Raw genomic sequence first — 27,777 nt, forward strand, 5'->3', positions numbered from 1 at the left:
GGCTCAGGCGCTCTCAAGCCTTGGAAACTCTGGGCACGCTCCTTCTTGCTCTACAGTCCCCCGACTCCACCCCCCAGCAAGCCCCCCACCTGCACAACTCCAAGTCCTCCGTCTAAACAGGCTCCAATACCCCCTCCTCCAGGCAGTCTCCCTTGCCTTCCTTCCAGTCTCTTTTACACTTGTTTCCTGCTAAAATGATCACAGTGGGTGCAAACACTGCTGCTGCTGTGTGTCTCCCCCGCCGTGAGGTGGTTTTATGGGAACAGGGCTCACGGCTGATTCACTCTGGTCGCATCCAGACCCTCAGCATGAGTTCTGGAACGAAGTGGGGGTGGAGCAGGGCCTCCAAAACACATGCATTGAATACCTGAACTCTGTCTTCCTGGAACTTATAATTTAGCAAAAGGGATCTAATGACAAACAAGGTGAATTCAAGGTACATTGAACACAGATGAGACAGTCCTTTCCTGAGAACCTCACATTTAAACTGAGATCTCACTGGTTAGTAAATATTAACCAAGAAAAAGAGGGTGGAAATAACCTTCCCAGGAGAGAGAAGAACAGGCAAATGTTCCAAGGTGGGAGGGAGCAACTCGTGCAACTATGAAAGGCCAGTGGGTCTTTAGCTAAGAGACGGGGCAACAGCAAGAGCTCACGTATTACATGTATCGGTTAGGCTAGGCTGGGTTATGCTGAGTAACAAATGATTCCCAAACTCAGTGGCCTTCAGTAAGCTTTATTTATGTTTGCATGGCTCTGCCCCGTGCCACCTTCCCTCTGGGCCAGGCCGACAGAGCAGTCTCTCAGTGGATACTCCTGTTGCCAGGGAAAAGGGAAACGAAGTGGTAAATCATGCACTGGTTCTGAAGTGTCTGGTCACACTTCTTTCAGTGTCCACGAGCCCCTCTGCTGTGCCCGGGAGTAACAAGGGGCAGGGCTGTAGAATCCTGGACGAGAGGGGCACTGCGGCCAAGGGCACTAAACATGGGTGACTCGTAATCCAACTCCACATTGGCTGAACATTTTGATGTTTATCCCAGGAGCAGTGGAAAACCACGGAGTGAATTATCTGTTTTTAATAGATCATTCCAGCCCTAGTAGGTTGGATCTGGGGAGAAACACCAGGAGGCCATTTCAGCTTCCCAGGGACAGAAAGGCTAGCACCACAGGGTCACAGCAGTGGAGATGGAGAGAAAGCAACAGGTTTGAAAGGCGGGAGGGTCTGCAGATGCGCGGGAGGAGCAGTGGTGAGAGACTGCATGGCCCCGGGATGGCGGGAGAAACGCAGCCGACCTGGTTTCTCACGTCCTGCCAGTTGCTGGCTCCAGTCTTTTGGGAAGACCAGCTAATATGTTTTCTGTGTGTTCTTGGGTTCCCTGGTGTTCTCCAAATAAATCTCCCTTCTTTCTTTAAAAAACAAAACAGAAAAGCAAGAGCTAAATAAAAGTCGGAACCAACGGATTAGTAAGGTGATGAGCAGCTGAGGGAAGTGACAGATCAGTGACGGGATGACCAGGGGAGTCAATTCATGTCCCCAAATGTTCAAAGAGTAAAAAGAAACTTCAAGAGAAAGAGGCCTCCCCACTGGGCCTGCCTCAGAGGGACCCTTCCCCATCAACACACTGGGGTCTCTACTCTCCCACGACCAGTTTCATCCGTGACAGGGAGGGGGGCAGGGAGAGGAGGCAGGGAGCAGGGGGAGGGGGGGAGGGGCCCGCCCGGGGGACCTCCACATCGTCTGCCCTCCCCTCCACGTGGCTCCCTCTACTTCCCTTCCAGAGCCGCAAAGTTGCCTTTACGGGTGGGAGGACTTGGGATTCACAAACGGCCAGAAAGAGGTGTGTGTAGCAGCAGCTTCCGCAGCCGCAAGGGAGCGCGGAGCCCGGCCATCACAGGCACCGAGGGCCGCGGACGCTCCGCTGCCCCGGGGCCGCCAGCGGCCACGAAGGGGAGGGTTTAGACACCTGGACACACCCTTTCCACGTCTCCCTTGAAACGCAGCTCCGGCAGCCGCTTCTCCACACCGTGGCCTCCCGGGGCTGCCGCAGGAGAGACCACAGCTCAGCGCTGGGCACGTGGGGGGGGGGTCTGACAGCCGGGAAGCTGGGTTTACAGGGGGCCTCACTCTTCACGAGGTAGGGGCTGCGGAAGCCCGCGGGGTCCAGCAGTGGTGCTTGGGCTGAAGCGAATCCGCAGGCATTCTGATGAATGGGGGCTCTGGCCATGGTGGGGGTGGGTCAGGGTCCCTGCGGTTCTGAAGGCCCACTGTGTGCAGGCTCAGGGTGCACAGAGAAGAAAAGGCCTGATGTGTTTACAAACGAAATACAGACGAGCCAGCCAGGCAGACAGGGCACCATAGCCCAAGAGCTGCTCTCACGGGGGGAAGGGTGGAGGGACAGGGGCAGAGAACCAAGTCTGCTGGGGAACTGGTTAAAGACAGAACTTTTAACTGAGAGTTGAAGTCTGTATCAGTTGGTTAAGTGCTTGGCTGAAGTGACAGAAAACCCCACTGAGAGTGGCTTAAACTGCAAAGACACCAAACATCTAAAGTTTAAGGACGAGATGAGAGATGGGAGGTCTGGAGGTGGTCTGGTGGCCCAACAATGTCAGGGACTCAGATGCTACCACCTCTCTACTCCAGCACTCCCAGGGTGTTGGTGTCACTCCCTCATGGATGCAGTATGGCTGCCTCCACTCCAGCCATCACCTCCTCAGTTAGCGCTCATGCCAGAAGCAAGGGGGCCCTTCTTCCCTGATCACCTCTTTGTCTTCAGGAAGGACAATCTCTCATGGAAGCCCCTGGAGACTTCCTCTAGTATCGCACCAGCCGGAACTGGGTCCCGAGACCTTGTCCTGACCAATCACTAGTGGGTGGGGGGAGCAGCTGCCACGACAGCCTGGACCAACCGTGACTCCTCCTAACTGAGCATCTGCAGGAAGAAGGCGGGCTGGGCTGGGCAGAGGATGCTGAGTGAGCCACCGACACGGTCCTCCCATCAAGGGGAAGTGACAGGGGAGCTGAGGGTTCACAGACAAGGGGCAGGAGGGCTGGCGGAGCAGCCCAGGCGGAGGGCAGGGGACGACCTGGGGGCACCGGTGGCCCAGGGCTGCAGGGACCCAGGCCGGTGGGGCAGGTGGGCGGGGCTCATTGGAAGTCTTACACCCAGAGCGAGGCCGGCCCCTGACCACGGGGAGCTGCTGAGAGTAAGTGAGTGAGGACCGGAGAAGGTGTGCGCTCACAGGGGTGCAGGAGCCCCTGGACTTCAGGGGCCGAGCAGAGCCATTCTGTGACAGGCAATCATGTCGCTAACAGACTCCAGAGGCCTCTGTTCAAACAGATGATTGTAACTGATGAGAGAGAGTAAACGCGACCTTCACTAATGGATTTGCTGGTGGCAGCTACCTGTTTCTGGATATTAGAACACATGCGCTCAGCCTGATTCCCAGACAGCTCTGCTGTCATGGCCGCAAGGCCCCCACCTCGCCTCTCCCACCTGCCCCGGCCCAGCCTTGGACCCGCACACCCCAGGGTGCCCAAAGCAGCCCAGCGCTTTGTGCTGTAATTTACACAGGACACCCCCACCTCTGAGGGCGAGGTGACCGTGTTCCAGTTTACAGAGGAGAAAACTGAGGCTGGACATGGGCAAGGGGCTTGCTGGTGAGCTGGGGGTGGGAGCCCAATCCAGCATCCGCTGTATGACTTCAGCCAGGATGCTTGCTAAACCAAGGGGCTCAGAAGTCCGGCTGACCCCAGCACCCCTCCTGGAAGCCTCTTCTCTGTGCGATGGTCACCCCTGCAGAGGGCACAAGTGTGACTCCCACAGACGTGTCATTCCTTCCTTATGACCTGGGCCTCTCGGGCCGGGCATGAGAAGTGCCCTGACGCACGGGGACCACAGTCCACGGGTGCACATGTGGGCAGGTGTGCCCATGACTGAGAGGACAGCACCCCCAGTTAAGACTCCCCCAGGCCCAGACAATCATATCCCAGAACTAAGGGGTGCCCAGGGGCCAGGTGGTCAGTTCTGGCCTTAAAGGGCAAATGGTCATCATCCAGGGGGCTGGTTTTTAAAATTAAATTACATATTTACGACCCAGTCGTCAAGCCCTTTTGTCAGCAATCTTGTAACCTTCAGCCTCCGGGCTTTTATCCTCTCTGGGACGACGTTCTTAGCTTCAAATTGAGTCCTGTTATGGACATAAACACTGTCCCTTTCATGTGTCGCCTTCAGTGTAAGAGGCCTCCCCGAACAGCCCCTCGCTTCCCACGCCAACACCTCCACACAGGCGAGCGGGGCACTTCCAGTGCGGCTCTGCAGATCTGGGAGCTCAGATTTAGAATAAGGAGGTTAGGAGGGGCCGCCCCACAGGAGGGCAGGGCGGGTGGTGATGATTCACCTATAAAACCTCAGCGGCTGAAGCCCCAGGCAGCAGCAGGAGCAGATGCAGAGTACGTGGATTAAATGTGTTCACCCAGCAGCCTGGGCTGTAAGTGTGGAAGGCAGAGGGTCCCCAGTGCCTGAACCCTGCCTTCCAGGCATCAGGGTTCAGATGTGGCTTTGAAACCAGGACACGGGGGTTCAAAGCCGGCTCCAGCTCTTGCTTAGTTATTAAAAGCAGAACGAGACTCAGTTTTTTCATCTGAAAAATGGGAATGTTGAAGACTTTCCCTCTTAGGGTAGGGAGGGGGTTGAAGGGGGCAAGAGGCAGAGCATGGGACGGCCGGGCTGAGGGCGCACCCGGGCACGCTCTGTCGCTGCTGCATCTTCTGTCTTCCAGAGGAACTGTTTCAGGCTCTGCGGGACCTCCGGTCTCGGCTCTGTCACAGCTACCGCCCCCTGCTGCTGCCTCAAGGCAAAAGCAGCTTTGGCGACAGGGAGTCCAGACTCTGCCTGCTCTCCCATGTTTAAACTGAGATGCACTTGTCATGGATCGTTGTGTTAGGGGGTACGGTATAATCCGATACGTCCCTGCTGTGAAATGATCACCACAGTAAGTTTAGTGAACATCCATCACCTCCCAGAGTTACCATTTTTTCCTTTGCGACAAGAACTGTTAGATCGACTCTCTCAGCAACTTCCAAACACACAATCCAGTATGATTAACTGTCATCACCACGCTGTCCCTGACCTCCCAGGGCTTGCTCACTGATACCTGCAAGTCTGCACCCTTTGACCCTCCTCTCTGTCCCCCAGTGCCCCCCCCACCTCTGCAGCCCCCGACCTGCTTCCTGTGTCTGTGAGTTTGGTTTTGCTTTTAGATGCCACACATAAGTGAGACTGGATGGTGTTTGCCTTTCTCTGTCTGCTTTATTTCACTCAGCATAATGGCCTCAAGGTCCATGTTGTCGCCAACGGCAGGATTTCCTTTTTCACGGCTGAATTAGATGTGCGTGTGTGTGTGTGTACATCTGACATTTTCTTCATCCGTTCATCTGTCTGCGGACACTGAGGCTGTTTCTGCGTCTCGGCTCCTGTAAATAACACCGTAGTGAACATGAGGGTGCAGCTATCTCTCTGCGTGGTGAGTTCCTTTCCTTTCGACAAACACCCAGAGGTGGAGACGCTGGATCCGTTTCTTTGAGAAACCACCATACTGGTCTCTGCGGTGGCTGCACCAGTTTACATTCCCACCCGCAGCGCACAAGGGTTCCCTTTTCTCCACATCCTCACCAACACTTGTTATTTCTTGTCTTTTGAAGATGGCCATCCTGACAGGTGAGGTGACACCTCGCTGTGCTTTTTTGTAGTGGAGGCACTGGGGACGGAACCCAGGACCTCGTGCATGCTGAGCACGCGCCCCGCCCGTGGTGGTTTGCTCGCAGTGCCCTCCTGATCAGCGGTGTGGACGAGCCTGTTGCCCATCTGCGTGTCTTCTTTGTAAACATGTCTGCTCAGATCCTCTGCCCACCTTTGAATTGAACTGCCTGGCTTTTTGCTGTTGAGTTGTATGCGTTCATCACGTATTTCGGGTGCTGACCCTTTACCAGATATGTGATTTGTAAACGCCTTCTCCCGGATGCTTGAAGCAGCTCCCGGCCCACGGGCAGCGCCGGGGGTTAGCCGCCCTGGCTTCCTTCTCTCCTCCCCCCTTTACTGGAGAGGAGGCCCAGCGAGGGCCGGGCTGCTCCCAGTTCTCACCAACACTCAGTGTCCAGCAGGAGGCGGTGCCAGGCCGGACTCGGGCCTCTGCCCCTCCTGGGCATCCTCATTCCCTTCCTCGGTTGCCTGGAAACTGTCTTCCAGGGGCCTCTCTGTGCCTCTCCACATCTCCCTGCCAGACATCCCCCAGCCTGGGTTATTCCAGCGCCTTTGGCCCCCACATCCTCTACCGTGTGGGGTGACAGACCGCTGTGCCTCCTGGAGCAGTCTCGGGGAGCCCGGTATCCCCGTCCAGTCCACGGTCCGAGAGCCCAAGGAGGGGAGAGGGTTTGTCTGCATTTACGCACGAATTTGCTCAAAGATTCTCAGCACCTACTTTGCTGGGTGGTTCCCGGGGACAGAGAGCTGAGGTGAACGCAGGAGAGCTGGGCAGAACGGGGACACCAGTGCAGCAAGAGGAGGCGCGAGCCCAGGCTGGTCTCATAACCCTTCTCAGCCTTGGTTTTCTCACCTTTAAAATGGGGGCCGGAGACCCTGCCTTACAGTAGGGCCATTGTGGAGGGGCGCAGCAGCCTGATCCATGACCAGACACCATCCTAAGGGCCTTAGAAACAGAAACTCACTTAATCCTTGACGAAATTCCAGAATTACCACCCCTTGTTGCAGATGAGGAAACTGAGGCACAGAGAGGTGAGATCACGGAGCCCAGGCCATCCGGCTCCAGTGCCTGGGCTCATGGTCAGTGCCCGCTCTGGGTGTCCCCTGCCTGCCTTTACGCTCCACTGAGACCCAAGGCTGCAGCCTCAGTGCGATGATTTGTGGGGGGCACAGTGGGGGCGCGGGGGGTCGGTTTCCTCTGAGCACTGCTTTCCCCCGAGGCCGGCAGCTCAAGGGACTGTGCCGTCTTCACTGCTGGACACCCAGGCCCAGGCCAACGACCCTGCAAGACTTGAAACAGTGTTTGTTGAGTGAATATCTGATCGTCTGCATGTACATTGCACTGTGCCCACCGTTTCCTTGTCTCTGCAGCACGCCAGCCTGCATGGCTGTCACCCCCATCAGGCCCCCTGCCAGGGACATTCGGAAGGACCCAAGCTGCTCAGCTGAGGACCGGAGGCCTCCAGGGGCGTGTGGCTGCCCCAGTCTCTCCTGGGCTGTCCTGGGCCAAATCATAGGGAGGCCCAGCCAACTTCCAGGAACGGCAGTGAGCTCCCTGTCCCTGGGGGCGTGCAAGTAGCTATGGAGGGCTGTTTCCTGACTTGGCAACTTGGCACCAGGTAGGGCACTGGGGGTCACACTGCTTTCAACGTCCATTTCAGGCCGGGATCCCTGCAGGCAGCATGGAGCCAGTCGTCAAGGACCCAAACTGTGGGGACTGGCTTATAGCCAGGCTTCCCTGCTCTGTGACCCTGGGCAGCCATGTCCCTCTCTGTGCCTCAGTGTCTTCGTCTGTAACAGAGGAGCAGTAATGGGGCCCCCGGGGGCTCAAGGAGAGCTGTTCTCATCACCATCTCCATCATCACAGAGGAAGGGGGACAGGGTCACACCCCCACATCCACCATCTTGAGCCACAGCACACGCTCTCCCACGAAGCACACCGCACCCTGTCCCTGTCCCCACCTGGTCACGCTGTGCTGATGCTCTGAGGCCACGCCAGACCCGGCCCCGCCCCCCCGTCACACGTGTCCTCCCTGAAGCCCAGAAGCTCTCTGCCTCCCAGCCTCCTCGTCTGGCGTTACGCGGTCTCCTGTGAACAGGTACTCGGGCTCCTGCTCCTCCTCACAGTCCCCAGAGCTCCCAGCCGGGGACCAAGCACACAGCAGGTGCTCAAGGCAAATTCTCTACGAACACACTCTATTTAAGCCAGCCCTACAAGACACTCTGCAGACACTTAGAGTAAACGAGTGAACGAGTGAACAGTGTACCTTTCTACCGCGTCCTCCGTAAGTTTAATATTTTAGTATACATTAGAGTTCCTTTGCCTGTAAAACTGCGAGCTCTGTAAGTGCAGGGCCGATAAGAAATGGCATGGACAGGACCAGACACCCGGGAGTCCTAAATATCCCTCTCCCCAAACAAAGATTTCAGGGCCAGGCCCAGCCAAGCCCCAGTCTCTGCCTGCAGACTGTGCAGGGGGTTTGGTTGGTTTTTCAAATTAAGCCTTTAAACCTGTCAGCTTAGCGGGGAAGTTGTCAGTTCCGAATTCATCTTCCCAGCAATAATCAAGTTACACAGCGCAGGAGACAGCCTGTTCCCGGAGTTATTTAATTAGAATCTGCAGATATTAGCAGAGAAAGAGAGAGCGCAGAGCATTTCCAAACAAGCTGCGTGCATCACTGGGAGCGTGTTGGGGTGGTGCCCTGGAAGGTGTCGGCTCCTGCCGCCTCAGCTGGGAGCATCCATCTTCACACTTTGGGTTTCCAGAGAAGCACCCGGGGCATGTGGAGGGGCGTGGGTGGGAGCTGGCTGTCACCCACAGAAGAGAGGGCTGGAAACCTCAGACAGCTGTGGTCCCAGGAGCTGCCTGACCAGGGGAACCACAAGAGATGTCCCCTCTGAGACCACTGTCCTGCTTAGGGTGAGGCTCGGCTGCTCTAACGAAGGCCCCACACAGAGTGGCAAATGGAAGTTCCCATCTCCCTCACCCTGATCTGGAGGCAGACAGCCCAGGGCTGGTCCAGGAAGCTCCTCCCCCTGATGCCCAGTCATCCCAGATTGTCCCCTGGCCAGGATGGGGCTCCCGCCTCAGAGCTCGGTGTCCGCTTCTCTCTCCTGGGACATCTCCTAGAGTTGGCACAAGTCTCTTCCCTTCCCGCCCTGGAGGGAGAGCGTGGCCACAGGACCAGCCTGGCTGCGGAGGCGGTTGGAGCTCTGTAGTTCGTGGGTGGCCACGTGACCAGCTAAAAGCTGGTGCCCAGCGCCCTGTGAGGCGGACGCGGCCGTCGGGAGACACGTGAGTGGGTGACTCTGCCCCACCCCTCTTACTGCTCCCTCCCACCACCCACCTCTCTCTGCCCTGAGGTCATGTTTTATGAAAGACTGTCCACCAGACAAATTGCATTATGCAATTCATAATTCAGGAAGCAGCTGGAAGTCACGGGCTGGGGGTGCTTTTCACTGCGTCTGCTGGCGGATCGCTGGCGGGGCTCCGTTCCTGACTCCGGGGCTCTCCCCTCCCAGAGCCCACTGGGCACCTGCAGCCAGAGGTGTCCTGTCCGGTGGAAGGTGACCCTTTCACTCCCTACTTATGCATCCAGAGGGGAGCCTTGGGCTCACCGTGCTGTGGTGTTTCCTGATACAGTTCGGGACTCTCCCAGCCACCCTGCAGGTTCTGGCTGCCGGAGGGCGAGGCTGGTCACACCCTCTGGCTGCCCAGGGCCCCACCCTGGGGCAGGTGGTTTTCCTGAGGCTCCGGTATTGCTGGTATTGCTGCTGGTGCTGTGGGTGGAGGGGGGCCCCAGGCTGGGCGGGGGACTGGCAGGCTCTGTGGCCTTCTGCCCTGACTCCTGGTCCACCTCAGGCCGCTGACCTTCTTCCTGGTGGAGCCGGTGGGGATGAGAGGCTCTGCCGATGACTCACTGCTGAGGCCAAAGTCTGCAGTTCTCACGTGTACCTCGTCCTCAGAAGCAGGTGTTCTGGCCCCAGCTCCCTGCGTCCCGTCCCCTCTGGTGGCCATGCTGCAGGGCAGAGACCAGCTGCCATGTGCCCGGGCCTGTCTTTCCTGTGGCTGCGGTCCTGTAAAGGGTTGACCGTGTCTCCTCCAGTCAGTCACCACAAATAACTTTGTGATTTTGGGTGATTTAAACCTTCATGCTGTGGTCTTCATGGAAAAACGCCTGGAGGCCAGAGGAGCTGATTTTTCTTAAAGATCTTGACGGGCACCTCTGTCCCAGCCAGAAGGTGCTGGGCCAGTCCCACTCCTGGGCACGTATCACGAGGAAGCCCTAACTTGAAGAGACACATACACTCCAGTGTTCACAGCAGCACTATTTACAATAGCCAAGACATGGAAACAACCTGAACATCCATTGACAGATGACTGGATAAAGAAGCTGTGGTATATTCACACAAAGGAATACTACTCAGCCATAAAAGAGTAAAATAATGCCTTTTGTAGCAACATGGATGGACCTAGAGATGATCATACTAAGTGAAGTAAGTTAGACAAAGACAAGTATCATATGATGTCACTTATATGTGGAATCTAAACAATAATACAAATGAACCTATTTACAAAACAGAAAGAGACTCACAGACACAGAAGACAAACTTATGCTTCCCAGGGGGGAAGGAGAGGAGGGATAAGTTCGGAGCTGTGGATTAGCAGACACAAACTACTGTATGAAAATAGATAAACAACAAGGTCCCACTGTACAGCACAGGGAATTACATTCAATATCTTGTAATAGCTTATAATGAAAAAGAATATGAAAAGAAAAATACATATGTGTGTATAACTGAATCACTACGCTGTACATCAGAAATCAACACATTGTAAATCAACTACACTTTAATTAAAAAAAAAAAAAGAATGTGAAAAGAATGTGCCGAGCCAACATCGCCTGGTGAAGTTACCTTGGCCAGTGGTCATGAGGAGCTGGCGACAGTCAGTATGAGCCTCCTTGTCAGCAGGGGAGGCCTTGGGGAGGCCCTGCAGCGTGGTGACCTGCTGACTACGCCAACTGATCACACTAACTAACAGAGCGAACTATGCTTGCTAACAACGCCGATCACACTAACTATGCTAACTAGCACTAACACTGACGGTGCTAACTATGCTGACAAAACTACTGCCTAGACTAACAATGCTAACCACCCTTAGCAACTACACTAACTGGACAAACTGTCCAATTACATGAACAATTCTGACTGTACTAAAAATACTCACACTAAGGAAAAATCTAAGATAAAATGAGAAAATGAACAAAGAAAAAGGAAAAAAGAAAAATAATACAGGAAAAAATAAACAAACAACATGGAGGGGATAAAAGGAAAAAACAAGCTGATGGTGATGTGGTGGACGTCCAGCACCAGCCGGTCACCACACGCAGCTTCCTGGGCTGTAGGGACCGAAGGCCTGGCCGGCGTGGGCGTGGATAGGTTTCCTGTAATTCCATCCCAGGGGCGTCTTGTGAGGTCAGAACAAGAAATGGACCAGTCACGGCTGGGGACAAACCACAGTGGTTTCCTCACTATTTGCTCTCAAGACCCCGTTACTCTTAAAAATAAATAAAGGACCCAAAGAGCTTTGTGCTTATGTGGGCTGCTAGAGACTGATACTTACTTTATTAGGAATTAAGAGTGCAGGCGTCAGACTGTTGGAACTTCAGGATGCTAACTGTAATCTCACGGTAACCAGAAAGAAAAGGGCCACAGGATATACACCAAAGGAAAGGAGAAAGGCATTAAAATGGGTCACCACAAGAACTCAGCAAAGAGCAAAATGAAACAGCCATGCAGGAAGTGAGGGACAAAAGCCATGAGGCGTATAGAAAACAAACAGCAAAATAACAGAAATAAGTCTTTCCTTGTCAGTAATTACTTTAAATGTAAATGGATTAAATTCTCCACGCAGAAGACAGACTGTCAGAACGGATGAAAACGCATGATCCAATCACGCTATCTTTAAGAGACTCATTTTAGTTCCAAAGACACAAAAAGTTGGAACATGAAAAATACAGAAAAATACAGTCCATGCAAACAGTAACCACAAGAGAGCAGGGTGGCTGTTCTAACTATAGACAAACAGGCTTTAAATCAGAAAAGGTCACAAGAGAAAAGAAGACACTGTACATTGATACGGGGCTCAGTACAGAAGTATAGAAGACAAACATTGACGCACTAATCACAGACCATCAAAATATATGAAGCAAAAATGGACAGAACTGAGGAAGAAACAGTCGGTTCTCCCTCCTAGTCGGAGCCTTCAGTGCCCCACGGTCAGCGATGGACGGAACAACCCAACAAGGCAAGTGAGCAAGGGGAGACTTGAACAAGACAATGAGCCACCAGATCCGACAGGCACACACAGCCCCACCCACCAACACACACACACACACACTCCTCTCCAGCGCACACGGGGCCCCCTCCGGGACCGACCGTATGTCAGACCAGACGGCGGTTTACACCCCAGGAGACCATAGAAGATGGGGATCACACAGCGTGTCTTCTCCGACCACAGAGGGATGAGGTGAGAAGCCAGCAACAGAGGAGAAGTGGAAAGTTCACATGTTTGTGGGAAGTGCACAACACACTCTTCAAGAGCCCTTGTGTCAAGGAAGGACACAAGTGAAATGGGAAAGCACTTAGAGACGACGGAGAGTGGAACAGGACATACCAAACGTGGGGCGCAGCAGAGCAGGGCCAAGAGGGAAATTCTTATCTATAAATGGTTACATCAAAACAAGACCTCAGCTCAATACAGCTTAGGAAGGGAAACCCAAAGCTACCAGGAGGACGCGGACACGGAAGCCTAGAACAGAGACAACAGGGACCAGAAAAGCAACAGAGAAAATCAGCAAGAGCAGAAGGTTCTTCGGAAGGATTCACAAAGCTGACAAGACGGTCGGCTACAGTGACAAAGAGGAAAAGAGACAAATCGTTACACTCAGAAATGAGCGTGGGGACATTATCACTGGCTGCAGAGAAACAAACAGGGTTGTAAGAGAGCACCATGGACAGCTGCACTCCCTACAGACTGGGTGACCTGGATATAACGGTAAACTCCTAGACACACAGGACCCGCCAGGACCGAGCCACAGAGCAAGCAGCAATCTGAATAGACTCACAGCTGGTCAGGCGGCTGGATCGGCGATGGAACACAAACCCTCTAGACCCGACTGACGGCTCCACTGGTGAATTCCAAGTGTTTAAAGAACAACTTACTCTGATCCTGCTCAAACTCGTCCAGGAAAATTCAGGAGAAAGAACACTTCCTAGCTGAGCGCGAGGCAGGCCCTGCCTCGACGCCCCGAACAGCTCTGGCCCGCCCTCCAGACAGTCACCAGAGGCTGCTTCTGAGACAACCAGCCAGAATTCTAGATTCTTCTAAAATATCAAAGCCAATTCTTTGCCCAGCAACTCAAATCTGGTCCCTGTAAGGTCTACTTCCTGTGTCCAGGGACGAACAGCGGTGCTTCCAGAACGAGGCTGAACACACATGGACCCCACCCAAGGGCCCTGGCCCCCCACGGATGGGCCCAGAGTGGATGGGACACAGCTGAAGGGAGTGCTGGTGAACAGGAAGGCCAGCCTGCGGAAACCGCTCAGGAGATGGGAGGTCAGAGCCAGACCCGAGGGACAAGAAGGCTCAGGAAGCTCTAAGCAGAATCCCAGAGGAGGGAAGGGGGGATGGGAGAACCAGAATGGAACGTCCCCCAAGCCAGGGCATTTCCCGCCCAGGCAACCACCGGCTTCCCTCCAGCCTCCCCCCGGACTCCAAGGAGGTGAGGGGAAAGCAAGAGGACGTTAACTGAGCGCTACCACCTGTCACACACGCCCCACCCACAGCCTAGCTGAGAGGCCCGTGGGCTGCGGGCTGAGGCCTCTGCTCCACGTCATGGGGGTGGCAGGTGTTCACTGAATCTCGTTGGGCTTCATGCTCTTAGTGCTTCGCCCAAGGACATGCATACAGCAGGTGCTCACTACAGACTGCTGAAGGATTGTGAAATCTGAGGCCTGGCAAGCTCAGCGTCCGAGCCGTGGTGACAGCGGGGAAGACGAGGAGAAAGGATTTGGATTCAGAGTTGTGCCCCCCACCCCCACCCCCACGCCGTGCCTCTACTTCCATTTCTAAGAAATGTGTGCTCACCTCTGAGGCCACCTGCTCAGCCCCGAGTCCAGCACCTCCGGACAGGCTGCAGGACAGGGTGTCCCCAGCACCCCCGCCCATCTCTCTGGCTTGGAACCAGCTCCCAGTCTGTCCTGGGGCGAGAGTTCAGCTCTGTGAACCCAGCACAGCAAGTGTTCTCAGCTGCCTCCCTCTTTCTTTTTTTTTAAATCAGAGTATAGTCATTTACAACGTATCAGTTCCTGGTGTACAGCACAATGCTGCAGCCACCCAGCTGCCTTCTGAGTCAGACATGGTAAGGACCAGGCCTGGAAATCTGCATTTTCAGCAAGTCCCACAGGCGATTCTTTTTTTTTAAATTTTTTATCGAAGTGCAGTTGATTTACAATGTTAGTTTCAGGTGTACAGCAAAGTGACTCAGATATACATACATACGTACTTTTTCCTTTTAGATTCTTTCCTATTATTTGTTATTACAAGAAATTAAATACAGTTCCCTGTGCTGTACGCTAGGCCTTTGTTGTTTATCTGTTTTATATACAGCGCTGTACAAAACCCTTTCTGACTCGGAGCGGTCGGGTGTTCCACACCCTGGCTCTGCGCTTGAAAACCACGTCACCGCAGGGAGGCTGCTTAGTGTTTCTCAGCCTCAATTTCCCAGAGCTGGACAAATGAGGCTAATCACCCTCACGCAGGGGCGAGGCCCCAACCCGCGGCGAACACTCGTTAAATGGTACGTATGTGACCACGAGTTCACTTCAAGGGGCTGATGGAAGCCAGGGAGAAAAAAGAAAAGATAATGGCTCACCCCCAGAAAGCCCCCGCCCCCTAGCCGCAGAACCGGCACTCCTTCTGGGCCCTCCGCGCAGTTACTCATTCTTTTCAAACGCCAAACTCTGCAAACCTCTCCTCATCCCCCTCAATAAGTCATGAAAGGGCTCCAAGTCCGGGTCCTCCGGAGCCTCCCCTGAATAAGCAAAAAGCAGACACACACTCCCCGGTAACAAGGCGCAAAGTCCTACGTTTGCAAAATGGTCAAAAATGACTCATTGCGTTTGTGGAAAATGAATACATCTGATCTCGCACATGTTTTGCCTCGGGGAAGAGCAGTGCACCCGGATTCTCAAACAGCCTTCTCCTGACAAAAGCGTTCTCTGCTGCTCCAGGGGGCTGGACGGCCAAGCAGAAAGGGGCGGGGGGGGGCCTCAGATCATTTGCGTCTAAAGAGAAATCACCTCACCACGCAGGGACCCCGGGGAGTGCGTGGGAAACAGGGGGCCCCTCAGGGACCGTTGCCCTCACGTTGAGCAAAGACCATCAGCTCACGCTGGCCCATGAGCACCTCACTTAGGCTAATGAAATCCCGGAGCCGTCTCTCTGAGTCACGAGAGGTGGTCCCTTCTGCCCAGTATTTGCAGGGAGGGTTGGCTGTGGGTTTGGGGGCGGCAGGGGTTCTCCATCGAGCGGGGTGAATGGTCCACTTTTCCTTTTCCCTCCAAGTTCAGTGCCTGAAAGTATTTACGGGTCCTGCATCCAATTAAACAAGCAGGAGTCTGCGCCTCTTCTCTGAGGCCGTCGTGCCGGGGCTGTAGGTGCCGCCAAGGTGAGTTCACCCCGCTGAGGCCCTGGGTGCCTGCTGTGTGCCTGGCGTGTGCTGGCCCCACCCAGAAATGTCCCAGGGCCTCAACCCGGGCCCCTTACTCTGCCTGGGGGAGCAAGACCAGTGCTCATGTCACAGGACACAGAGCGGCATGAACGTAGATACCGAAGTGAGCACAGCAGCCGTGGAACACCAGGGGCGGACGGGGCGGGGGGCCGGTGGCACTTCAGCCACGGGGCCCCCGCAGCTTCAGGGAGGCGGCAACTGGGGGGATTCTGAGAAAGGCGCAGGTTGCCCAGTGGAGGAGGTGGAGGAAACAGCCCAGGGTACACATCTACAAGCCAGAAGGCAGGCAGGGAACCAGTGGATGCATTTAGACGGGAGAGCAGCACCGTTTGGCGGGAGCAGAAGGTGTGGGGGGGACCTCAGCCGAAAACCAGGCTGCACAGGTGGGAGGTGCTGGCTGAGACATCCTGAGACTCGCAATGGGGACCCTGGCAGGAGAAGCAGGGGGTCCCCCTCAGCCCAACTCCCTCCAGGCGGGCCTGAGAGGGCAGAGGACCATGGAGAGGACACCTAGCAGGGCCTGGGCTCATTTCTGTAGGCAACCTCACAAATACTCTTCCCTCGAAAACCAACTCCGCAGCCGTCCTGGGGCCAGTGACCCAAAGCCGGGGAGAGGGAGCGGGCCAGATCTGAACAGTCTGGGGGCTGCCGGCCCTGACCAAAGGGAGGGCCTTACTGGGGAGCCAAGGATGGGACGTGTGGCCCAGGCCTGACGCCCGTGTCGACAGCCCGGGGTGAAACACAGGCCCGGCACAGGACGGAGCCCAGTCGGGACCCGAACCCGGCACTTTCAAGTGCTAGCAGTCTGTCTCACCACGAGCCCTGAAGGTCTGGCCCCGGGAGAGCACCCAGCCACGTGGGCCGGCATCGTTGGGTGGGGTCTCCAGCCTTGAAGAGCTTACACACAGCCTTCCCTGCCCCACTGCCGGCAGAGCTCCCCCTGCCCGGCTCCTCAGCTCCGAGCGTCCCGCTGAGAACCGTCTGGCCCGAGCTGTGAACATATGTTCCACTCTGCGCACAGCCCCACCCGCGTCCTGTTCCCACCACGCAGCCAAGTCACCAGGCCCCGGGTCCTTGCATGAGCTGTCCCCCACTTCCCCCGCACGGAGAATCCGCCTCCCTCCTCAGGGCTCAGTTTCAACAGCACTGACTTCAAAAACCACTTTCTTGACATCCCCGCCGCCTCCCCCACCAGCCACACACAGGATGCTGAGGCGGAGGTTGGGGGGTGGGCCAGACGCTCGCCATCCTGCGGGTTCATTCATCCTGCACACACCTCCACATCTCCCTGCACCCCACGTGAGGAGCCCAGCTGAACTCTCCGGTCTCAGGAGATCTTGGTGAAGGGCCCCATCTCAGCCATCGTTGAGTGTGTCAGACAGAGAGGGGGGTTATCAGATCCCAAAGGGGCAAGGAGCGGGCCAGCGGGACCTCAGCCTCCTACCCCCGTGTGAATCCCCTTCCAACACAGTTGCATACCCCCAGTGATGGGAGGCTCACTACTCAGAAATCCCCCCCGCCCCCGCCACAAACAGTTCTTGATTTTCAGTGAATTTTCTGAGAGGTCATACATGGGTACCACTCACAGCCCAGGGACCTTGAAAAGCCTGGAGGCCATTCCTGTCCCCACTTCCAGAGGGAACATTCTAACAGCTGCCTGTGTCACCTGCCACTGCTCATTTATGCAAACGTTATAAGTAAGAAATCACGTTCTTATATCTGGCTTTTTCTTACCCAAAATGTAACATGAGGCACACACTCTCCTGCACCTGGCTCTGTTTACAGACAGCACACCTTGGCCTCTTCCCCGACAGTGGCCAAGGGCGCCCTCCTCTCTCACGGCTGCCCATGCTCCAGGGTGGGCCTCGGGCCCCCCCTCAAGCAGCTTTTGTGGGCACTGGGCTGTCCCAGAACATCCACCGGGCCTCCTCCTGCACCTCCTGGACACCCTGAATCCCAGGGCATCTCCTCCAGCTCCTTCATGCGCAGGGTGACCACTGCCCCCAGCTGCTCCTGCTCTGTCTCCCTGGCTTGAGACCCCACCCGTGTCTCCTGGGCCGAGTGCCTGGGTACAGAACTGGGACTTTGCTGACTCCAGGAAGCCCCCAAGTATGCAGCCACCCGCACCTCTGTCTCTGGCTCTGCAGGCAGCCTGCCTGACACCCCCAGCTCCAGGCCCGGGACGAGCTCTTCTCTCCCCAGCCTGGTCACGGGAAGATGCGGATACCCCATCTGCTGCCAGTGACTCTGAAACTGCCTCCTTGCCTCTCATTCCTGCCCCTCTCCCACCACAGGCCACTGTCTGCCAGGCCCCACGGCCTTCCTGGTCCCCCAACTCAAGCCTTGAGGCTGGCCTGGCCCAGGCAGTGTCCCCAAGAAGGGTGGGGAGCACGGGGAGGTGGAGGGGTCTCGGCCGCAAGTCCGGGAACGTGCACATCAGTCTGCTCCGTGCACCGTGGAGATGCCTGCACCGTCAAGGCCACCGGCCTCCCCCAAGGAGACTTGCCCCACCCGCCCAGCCTGGCTCCAGGGGCTGTGCGCTGGGAAGCTTCTGGTCCTACATGGGTCACAGCCCAGGAGAACCTCCATCAGCCCTGACGGGAAGGGCCACCAGGCCAGGTGAAGCCCCTGCGGTAAGCTGGCCCTCTTGCTCCAGGACACCTGCCAGCACAGCACAACCAAGGTGCCCGGGCGGTGGGCAGGGCCAGACCTCATCGGAGAGAAAGCAAAGCACATGGTTTCACCGGTGCCACCGCTCCCAGGACGCAGACACACGGACAGAGGCCAATGACACGCATACCTGACACTGCGGGCGCTTTCTCCTTCAGACCTGCAACGAGAGAGAACACGCAATTAGAGCGCAGACGGTCCGCTGCAGGGGACCCGCGTGAGGACGCGCGGCCCGGGGCCCAGGAGTCCCCCCGCCCGGGGCCCCTCCTCCAGCCCTCAGCCAGCTGCCCCAGCCCAGCCCCGGCCACCCCTGGAAGCTTCAGGCTCCTTTCCCCTGACATTCAGGCCCCTCCCTGCGACTGTCATTGTTTTCCCAGGAGTTGTGGACCAACCCCAGAGTTGGGGGGCTGTGGTTCCAGAACTCTGTGCACTGGGCTCTGGGAGACAGGGACTGAACGGACGAATGAGTGACTGAATAAACGACGGCGAGCCGTGCGCCGGCCCCGCCGCCTCCCCTGCTTGGTATTTGCAGCATATTTCTCCACTCCCAGCTCTATTTTCAAGAACCCAGAAATCAATTACACGGCTTTACAAAGGAGACAAGCCTGAATGTCAAGAAACTGGACAATTAGATCGTATCACGCACACCTGAACTTTCAGAGACGAGGAAACACGCGGCATCCGTCAGCAGCACCGCCGTCCGCTCTAGAAACCAAGGGCAAGGGACTGGGGATTAAACGCACACAGCTCAGGGCTAAAGACGCGGCTGGGCTCCCCGCGCCTGCAGGGGCCAAGGGTGAGAGCGAGCGCGTTCGCGGATCTAATCCCTGGACACCCCCGATGGGTTTTATGGCCAGAGGCTGGGGAAGAAAAACACACTTAACCCAGAGTCAGGCGCCTTTTCTTTGGGCAAATTGCCTTTCTGGTCATCTTGCAGACTGGCTGCCCGTCCCCGTCAGCACGGAGGCCAGGGGACGCTTCTCCCTGCGCCAGCCGTGCTGGTCTCAGGAGACCGCCCTGCCCCTCCCCCGCCCGCTGTGTCAGTGAAGACGCTGCCCCGGGTGCCTTTCAAGCTGGCGGACTGGCCGGCATGGGGCCGCTTCTGGAGGACGCTGCTGCTGGTGCCTGGATACTGCTGCCCACGCCTCTCGTGGTGGCCGCACGACACCTGCCACAGCCACAGGCCACTTCCTGTCTCAGCACAGGCACAAAACTGGAAATAATGCCAAGGACAGTGATGAGGAGAGACACTCCTTATTTGGTCCTAAGTTCCAGGCCCTGGGCTGGGCTGACACATGGCATCAGTGATCTTCACAGCCACCTGGCAGGTCCAGCAAGGTGCCCCTGCATAGACAGGGGCGGAGGGTCCCGGAGGCTGTGTAAGTGCCGGTCACACGACTGGCCAGCGCCCAGGTGCATTTTGAGCCCAGACTTGCCAACCCTACCCGCTCAGCAGCCAGCAAAGCAGACTCTCGTGTAGAAGTCTGGGCAGAGGTGATGGGGGTGACGGAAGGGGACACAGGGCTTGCAGGCGCTCCTGCTGTGTGACTCCTGACCGGGGACTGGCTACCCAGGAGCGATACTCTGATCTATAAGAAATAGGTATTTGGCCACTCAGATGGCCAGAAGCCACTTCTCAGATGTACTGGGTCCTCACCCACAGTTCCGGCGCCCGGCATTTCCTGAGCAGTAAGAGCACCGGGAGCATCACGTGTTACAACGTGTGGTCTCTGGTCTCAGCTTCGGAGCCGTGAAGGTGAAACGGTGTCCTGTTATTCACAAGCCCCTTCCACCAGGACCGGTTCATGTTGGGGAGGTGACTCAGGAAAGCACCTAAGGATGGGGCTGGTCGCCAAGGGAACCGATCAGCGACCCGAGGGTGGAGCTTTCAGCCCCGTCCCGACTCCTGGGAGGGGAGGGGGGCTGGAGGTCGAATCACCCACAATGGCCAATGATGTGATCAGTCACGTCTATGTAATGAAGCCTCCCCCAAAACCCAAGAGGACAGGCGTCAGCGCTTCTGGGTCTGGGAACACGAGGAGACACTGGGACAGCTGTGCGCTCAGAGAGGGCACAGGAGCTCTGACCCTCCCCACAGTGCGCCACCTGGCTGTTCCTGACTCACATCCTTCTATCATAAGCCAGTCATCTGGTGCATACACCGGCTCCCTGAGTTCTGTGAGCCGCTCCAGCAAATGAATCGAACCCAAGGAGGAGGTGTTGGCAGCTTCTGATTTATAGCCTGGTGGTCAGACGCACAGGGAAATACCCAGGTCTGCGACTGGCACCTCACGTGGAGGCAGCCTTGTGGGGCTGAGCCCTTCCTCAGGGGGGTCTGACACGGCCTCCAGTGGACAGTGGCAGAACTGGGTTGAATTGTAGGACACCCGGCGTGTGCAGGACACACGTGCGCACATCGGAATTAGGAGCTGGGGCTCCACAGGTGAGCTGGCGGCGTGAAAACTCGCCCTCCCCCATACTTAGCACACAAGCACCCTCAGTACAGGTGCTGGTTTATAGGAAAAATTGAAAAGAAATGCGAAAGGCGGAAGGAGTCGGGGGACAGATGCCGTAAGGCCAGCCGCGAGCGGGTAACGGCTGAAGCTGGGTGCACGGCGGGGGTCTTCTTACCGCTTTGCCTGCTTCCGTGTATGTTTGACGGTTCCCCCAAGAGAAAGTTGAAAACACAAAACACAAGAGTAGGTGAGTCGGGGTGCCTGCATTCCCAGACTCCGGCTAAGTCAGGTGGTGAGTGGGACACACGATAAACCGTGGCTTCTCAGAGGGGGGCTCGGAGAGGCTGGAGAAACCGTCCCCCTCCCCCCACCACAGCCACGGCACAGAGAGGGATTCGAATCAGACCATCGTCATGACTGTGGCATCCCTCTGGGTGGGACCCCTCAGCGAATCTGGGCAAAGCCACGGGCCGCACTCCAGGAAAACGCACACGCTCACGAGCACCTCCAGGCACGTGCGCCGGCCACACGCGGCGGCGTTTGGCACAGCTGGCTCTGACTTCGCTTGTGCGTGCCCCAGCCCCGGGGCTTAACTACCTGGGGCTGTGCTGGCCTGGGGAAAGAGCTGGCCAACGCGCACTTCAAGGTCAGGAAGATAAACAGCCCAGGAGACGATGCCGAACAGAAGCGGTGGTGTGTTCCCTGCAGCAGGTGGCCGGGAGGAGACGAGGTCCCCGTGTCACTGGGCTGGGGCTGGGGTGGGAGGAATTCTGAGATGTTGGTCAAGGGTGAAAGGCCTAGTTCTGTAGGACGGGTGAGTCTAGAGAGGCAACGCCCAGCAGGATGACTGCAGCTCCTAACACATGCCGTGCCGCGGACGCTCCCCAGGAGACAGACACAAGGTGCACACAGCGCCACAGAAAGGACGATGTGCTAATTAGCTTGATGGTAGTAAGCCTGAACTCCTGATTTATACGCCCCCATTTCCCCCCTCGTAACCGTAAGTTTGTTTTCTATGTCTGTGAGCCTGTTTCTGTTTTGTAAATAAGTTCAACGGTGTCTTTTTAAAGATTCCACATTTAAGTGATGTCATATGGCATTTTTCTTTCTCTTTCTGGCTTACTTCACTTAGCGTGATGATCTCCAGGTCCATCTGTGTTGCTGCAAATGGCATTATTCCATTCTTTTTTATGGCCGAGTAGTATTCCATTGTATAAATATACCCCAGCTTCTTTATCCAGTCATCTGTCGATGGACATTTAAGTTGCTTCCATGTCTTGGCTATTGTAAACAGTGCTGCTGTGAACACTGGGGTGCATATAGTATTTTGAATTAGAGTTCCCTCCAGATATATGCCCAGGAGTGGGATTGCTGGATCATAAGGTACGTCTATTTTTAATCTTTTGAGGAATCTCCATCTTGTTTTCCACAGTGGCTGCACCAATGTCAGGTCCTTTTCCGCAGGGAGGTGCCCTGACAGCCCAGGGCGTTCGGTGCAGGCTCCACCTCCCTGCCCCCCTTCTGAGGGGTGTGCCTTAGATTCTGTGCCTTCTTACCCCATGGAGCCATGTCCAGTGCCAAGAGTCACCTGCTTTCTTCCCACAGGACAGTGCCCCGAGACGCTGGGATAACGGGCTTGGGGCCGCTTCGTCCCTCCCCTCCGAAGGAGCAGTCTCGGGGGGTGCTTCCTTTCAGTCCTGCAGAGTCAAGCGGCCGAGGCCTCCCCTGGCTGCTGGTGCCCGTGCGCCACCCGTGGGAGCGTGTGGGGCACCGTCCGCAGGGGACTGCGGCTGTGGGGGTGTGCACACTTTGCTTTGTTCTTAGCTGCTCCTGGACAATCCAGCCACGCTGATTTCCTGGGTGTTCTGGGTGCAAGAAAACCAACAGGGTTTTCAGATATTCCCCCAAAAGGCTGGGGAGCCAGACCCTCCGCTGCGCGCTCCCTGTCCTGCGGGAGGAGTCGTGGGCTAGGTATCTCTGGGCTCCGAGTCCGTCAGCCTCAGGGAGAAGTACGACAGCAGAGTGTGGTTCCTCTCGCGTTTTGTGGCCCGCGGGGGTGCCAGAGCCGCTCCCCTGGATCCAGAGCTCTCACCAGGGTATTTTCGTCTGTAGGTGGTTGTCAGTCAGTGTTTCCATGGGGGCCTGCGGGCTGGGACCGCCTATTCTGCCATCTTAAACCCTCGAGGCCTGAGGGGTCTGGCCCTGCTCACTTCTCCGCCCTCCTCAGCTTCCAGCTTGCTCCCGGCTTGTCCTGCGCCAGCCCCACATCTTCCATCACCTCCCTCGCACACTAAGCTCCCCAAGCCCAGCAGCTCGGTAACCCCTGCTCCCTTTGCCTCAACGCCTCTTCCTGGCTGTTCACCCACTGGCTCCCTCTCATCTCTGGATTTCATTTTCAGCACCAGCTCCTGGACGGGCTTCTCCTGTAACCGTCCCCAAACCCGGCCACGATTCTCTCCTGCACTACCCCATTCTTCCTTCTGTGTACCTGTCACAATCTGGTCCGCCTGGTTACTGTCTGCCTTCCCCAGAGAAGGTCAGCCCCAAGAGGGCGGACGCTGTCTGTCCTGTTCATCACCACATCCCTGCCCATTCCCAGCAGATTTATTTTCAAGCAAAATGTCAAGCAGTAACACAGCCCTCGCTGTGCCAGGTGTCACGCTCAGATCCTCCCTCCCATCTGCGGGTATGTGGGGGCTTCTGGCCGTAAATAACCCTGCAGTGGGCGTCTCCATGTGCACCATCCTCTGTCCCTGCCTCTGCTGGTTTTGGTCAGTTACAGCTCAGAGGTAGAAATACGGGCTCCATCAAAGAGCACGAATGTTTTAAGGCTCCTTTATGCACACGGCCACACTGCACTGCAGACAGCCCGACTGAAGACCCGACACGAGTCCCCACCCTGAGCGTGAGAGTGAAGGGACGAGAGACGCGCCTTCAGATGAACAGCGCACATGCACTGGCTGGGGACCTGGATAGAATGCAGATTCCGATGCAGGAGGCCTGGGGTGGGGACTGACCTGCTGCCTCTCTAACGGGCTCCCAGAGTGTCCCCCAGAACCCCTCGCCCTGCCTGCTCCTTCCTGCCAGTGTCCGGGCTCCCCGCCGACACAGCCCCGGGCACCGGTGCCTCTGCCCAGACCCCGGCTGCCCAGGCCTGCAGCCCCAGCAGGAAAGCCTGCTCTTGTTTCTGCGCTGCTTGCTGCGGGCCTTGTCTCCACCCGGCTTGCAGCTCCATGGCCCCTGACGTGTGTGTGGTTCCTAGCGGTTCTGAGCGGGGTTTCCCAACTAGGTGTGGGGTGACATCACCCCTTCAGTTCCCAGGACGTTCCGCCGCCCTGGCTGGGGTGGCGGGCACCTGTGGCTCTGCGTCCTGCCTGCCCTCTGTCTCCTCATCTTATGCCAGTGCTGTCTCTTTCCTTCTGAAGACCCACCCCCAACCCCTGTTGCCATCCCTAGTCCGTGTGTTTTAGGGGAAGTTAACCCTCTGTAATACCAGAACCAAAAGGTGAGCACATAGCCTAGGCCTGGCCAATCAGCAGACTTCACCTCTTTCATTTCAGAAGCCTGTCCAAGGGTGGTCATGTGACCTGGTCCCGGGAACCCTGTGCCTGGACTTGCAACAGAGCTACTGTGGACGAGAAGCTGCCTCCCCTCTGGGGGCTGCCGAGGCCACTACATGCAGCTAACTGACCAGACAGGGAGGCCAACACGGAAAGCAGGGCTAAGGTAACAGCCAGTGTCATAGTTTGAGCCCCTGGGTCAAGCTGGACCTCAAGCTGACTTGATTTGGATGGGGGTGGGCCACAGTGGAGCTAAGACTAAAGCCATCAAAGCAATGCACCAGTTGAGCACTGAGGCTTCTGTGTCAGGGTGTTCAGCACAAACTAAGGAGGGAAGAGAAACCCCACAGGTGTCCACACGCACACACGCACCCAGACATGCTGGGCACACACAGTCTAGGCCAGAAGAGTGGGGGCCGTGGTGGGGGGTGGGGGATCGCAGCCAGCAGAGAGGAGGGCTGCTCCAGTCGGAGGAGAGGTTTTACCACTTTGCCGGCATCTTTGTGTGATACTCAATCAGCTTCAAAACAAAGAATGAAAATACGAGACGCATTAGCTGGCTATTAAGTAGCATAACGGGAGCGTGAGTCAAAACGGCATCTAAATACGGCACAGCGGCCCCTCCAGAGACTTCAGACAGCTTCACGCCTTTCACGGCTCCCCAGGGAGGAGGCCCTCCCCGTCTTCGTCATGTTAACGTCCGGGGCCTTGGGGTGAAACCACTGGTGGGGGGGGGGCGGGCCACAGGAGACGTCCAGCAAGGTCACACAGCCCTGGGCGGCGGAAGGCGGACGCGCAGGAAAGGCTGTCCTCCTAAAGCCCGGGGCCAGGCTCACCACCAGAGGTGGGTTTCCTGGGATGCTGCGGAGGCTGAAACCACCGGGCCCCACTTGTATGGCCCCTTCGGAGACCGGACACGAAGCTCTGGGTTCTTTTTCTTGAAAAACGACCCCCCAAGCTATACCCGTTGGACGCTCTGCGCCCCCCAAGGCGTGGACCCACAGCACCCCAAACAGACCTGTTTTGCACTTCCTCTCCCCAGCCTTTCAAGAACCCCAAACCCAAGGGCGTTGTCATAAACTTGAAATAGGTACTGAGAGGCCTGCTTCCAGGGTATCTCTGCTCGTCCTCATTTGCAGTTCCTTCCCGGTTTCTGATGATTTAGACACTTGTTATGCAAACGACATCTACAGAGACCCATTCTGTGAAACGCCTACACGCCTCTTTGAAGGTCTTCTGCGTCTGAAAATAAAACGAAGTCCTCCCCTTCTGCCTAGGCTGGGGCTGGGGGTCCCCGCCTGCAGGCAGGGAGCAGCCCACAGGAAGCCCCCCGGCCGCCCAGCCACTGGCCTGCAAGGGCAGCCCCCACCTCTTGGCCTTGGGGCGAGCCTGTCTGGGCTGGGGGAGGGCTGGGGGCCACGGTGACAGGCTCCGGGGCTTGGCCTGGGTTCAGTTTCCACCCAGACATGCCCTCTTGGCCCCTCAGGTCTTTTTAAACTTTCAAGGGCATCTCCACGAACAGACTGAAGGGACACACCTGCCCTTCGCACCCCCACAAGCTGGCAGCACTGGAGAAGGCTGTGGGGGCTGCCCACAGCGGGCTGCTGCCCTGCCCAGAACCACTCGGGGCTTCTCACCTTCCCGACTACCTGGAGCAGGGCACTCAGCATCCCTGGGCCTCTGGATACACCATCCCCCCAATATTAAAGAGGACCCCATTATCTCAGAGTTACCCGACAGACGCTAATGACCACAGAGCTGCTTGAAAAGTAACGGTGATGATTGTTACTACGTTTTATTTTAAATTACCAACCATTGTAATTATTTAATTAATAATTAATTATCATTATTGTATCAGCTAACATTACTCAGCACCCGCCACACACCAGACTCTGAGCTAATCACTGTCCAGGCACTAACTCGATTCAATCTCACTGTACTCTGGGAAGACACTAGCACGTTTATTTCATCTAAGCTTGTTGTAATTGCAAAAGGAAGGTGTGTTCCTTGGAGCAAATTTAACAGCACAGAGGTGTGCAAGGAGCCAGCTCAGTCTGCCCTGCACCCGCCGCCCGCTCCCTGTCCATCCCGGCTCCGTCCCCACTCTTCCAGCACAACAGGGTGAGCAGCTTCATGCGTGAAGCCTGTCCTTATGCCAGCACATGCAAGCACATATAGGAAGGCTCAAGAGAATCAGCCTCCCCATTTTGTGGATAAGGAAAATGCAGCTCAGAGAGGTTAAGTGACTTGCCCAAGGTCACACAGCAGGCAGGTGGAAGAGCAGGCAGTTACTTGACATCCAAGTTTAACGGCAAAGCCTATGACCTTACCCACTAGCCTCCACTGTCTCCGTGAATCACACCAGCTTTGAACAAAAGGAGTAATAATAGTCCTAACAGGAGGAGCCAGCAGAGCACATTCCCTGAGCACTGATCGCGGCAGCATCTCAGATGCACCGCGCACACCCCCCTAGACTGCCCCAAAGCATTGTGGGTTTGTCCTATAATTTGCATAGCCTCTCCCCCGTTTCACAGACAAGAGAACTGAGGCTTCCCCAGGGGAAGCCACGGGCCCAGGTCACACGGCTAAAAGCAGTGACAGACCAGGAGTCAGACGCAAGCCTTCTCTTTGCAAAGTCAGCCAGGAAGGCGGCTGGGCGGGAAGGGGCAGAATTTGGCCCTGAGCCAATGGGCAGAATGGCCACCATGCCCCTCCTGAACTCACATGGACTTTCTGCAGTGCCTCCCACTGGGTAAGTTCCCACACTCCTTGCTGAATTCCTGAAGTCCAGCAGGGCACCCGTGCGCCCCTGACGAGGGATAAACGCATGTTTGGGGAATAGTGTTCAGTGAGTCATGTGTTCTCTCAGCAGGAAGGCTGAGCTGGGCTAAAGGGAACCCTGGCGTGAAGGTCTCCAGGGAGGCCCTGGGGGTGAGTGGGGAGTGTGGCAGGGCAGCTGGCAGGGCACACCGGGATGAAGGTCAGTGGAAGACAACAGGGAACCGGGGAGAGTGACAAGCATTGTCCTCTGAGTTCACAGTCAGACCTCACGATTTCACACAACAGCAGACACTTCAGGAACAGACCCATCGTCTCCGTGGGCGATGCGGCTTCCTGCCGCCCAGAGTCGGCCAGTGGGGGAGGCCGAGGTAGGACCCACCACTGTGTGCTGGGGGCCGCCCGCAGGGCCCACTGTCACTGCGAGCCCTGCTGGTGCGGGTGAGGACACACGGACCCGACTTGGTGACGGGGCTCTGGGAGCCACCGCTCCTCCCCGCTGCCCAACCTGAGCCTCGAGTTCCCCGTCTGTAATACTGGGATATCCAAATCCAGAGAAGGAACGAGGAAAGGACTCTGGGAATAAGGCAGGAACAAATTAAAAATAAGCAAATCTGCACCTCTGGGCTTGATGCAAGGCAGGTGGTGAAGTAAGTGTTCGTGAACAAAGAAGATGATGAACGAGCAAATGCCCCTTCCTCCCTCACGTGACGGGAGACGCAAGCTCAGGGAGTCCAGACGGTTTCTCACGGCCTTG

The 27,777-nt window shown here is 56.5% G+C and overlaps 1 protein-coding gene across 2 annotated transcripts in view; it reads right to left on the bottom strand.

The window, feature by feature from the left end:
• IQSEC1 (IQ motif and Sec7 domain ArfGEF 1) overlaps positions 1 to 27,777 on the bottom strand; it is a 284,665-nt gene that overhangs the window by 182,893 nt on the left and 73,995 nt on the right. The window contains exon 2 of one of the 2 annotated variants that reach the window (XM_064496174.1): positions 18,357 to 18,386. In XM_064496174.1, the coding sequence (XP_064352244.1) occupies positions 18,357 to 18,386 (30 nt within the window). Of the gene's footprint in view, positions 1 to 18,356; positions 18,387 to 27,777 lie in introns of those variants that run through there. The other variant, XM_064496182.1, reaches the window with a different exon arrangement.

This window comes from Camelus dromedarius, chromosome 17 (assembly GCF_036321535.1).
Source record: "Camelus dromedarius isolate mCamDro1 chromosome 17, mCamDro1.pat, whole genome shotgun sequence".
NCBI classification, from domain to species: domain Eukaryota; kingdom Metazoa; phylum Chordata; class Mammalia; order Artiodactyla; family Camelidae; genus Camelus; species Camelus dromedarius.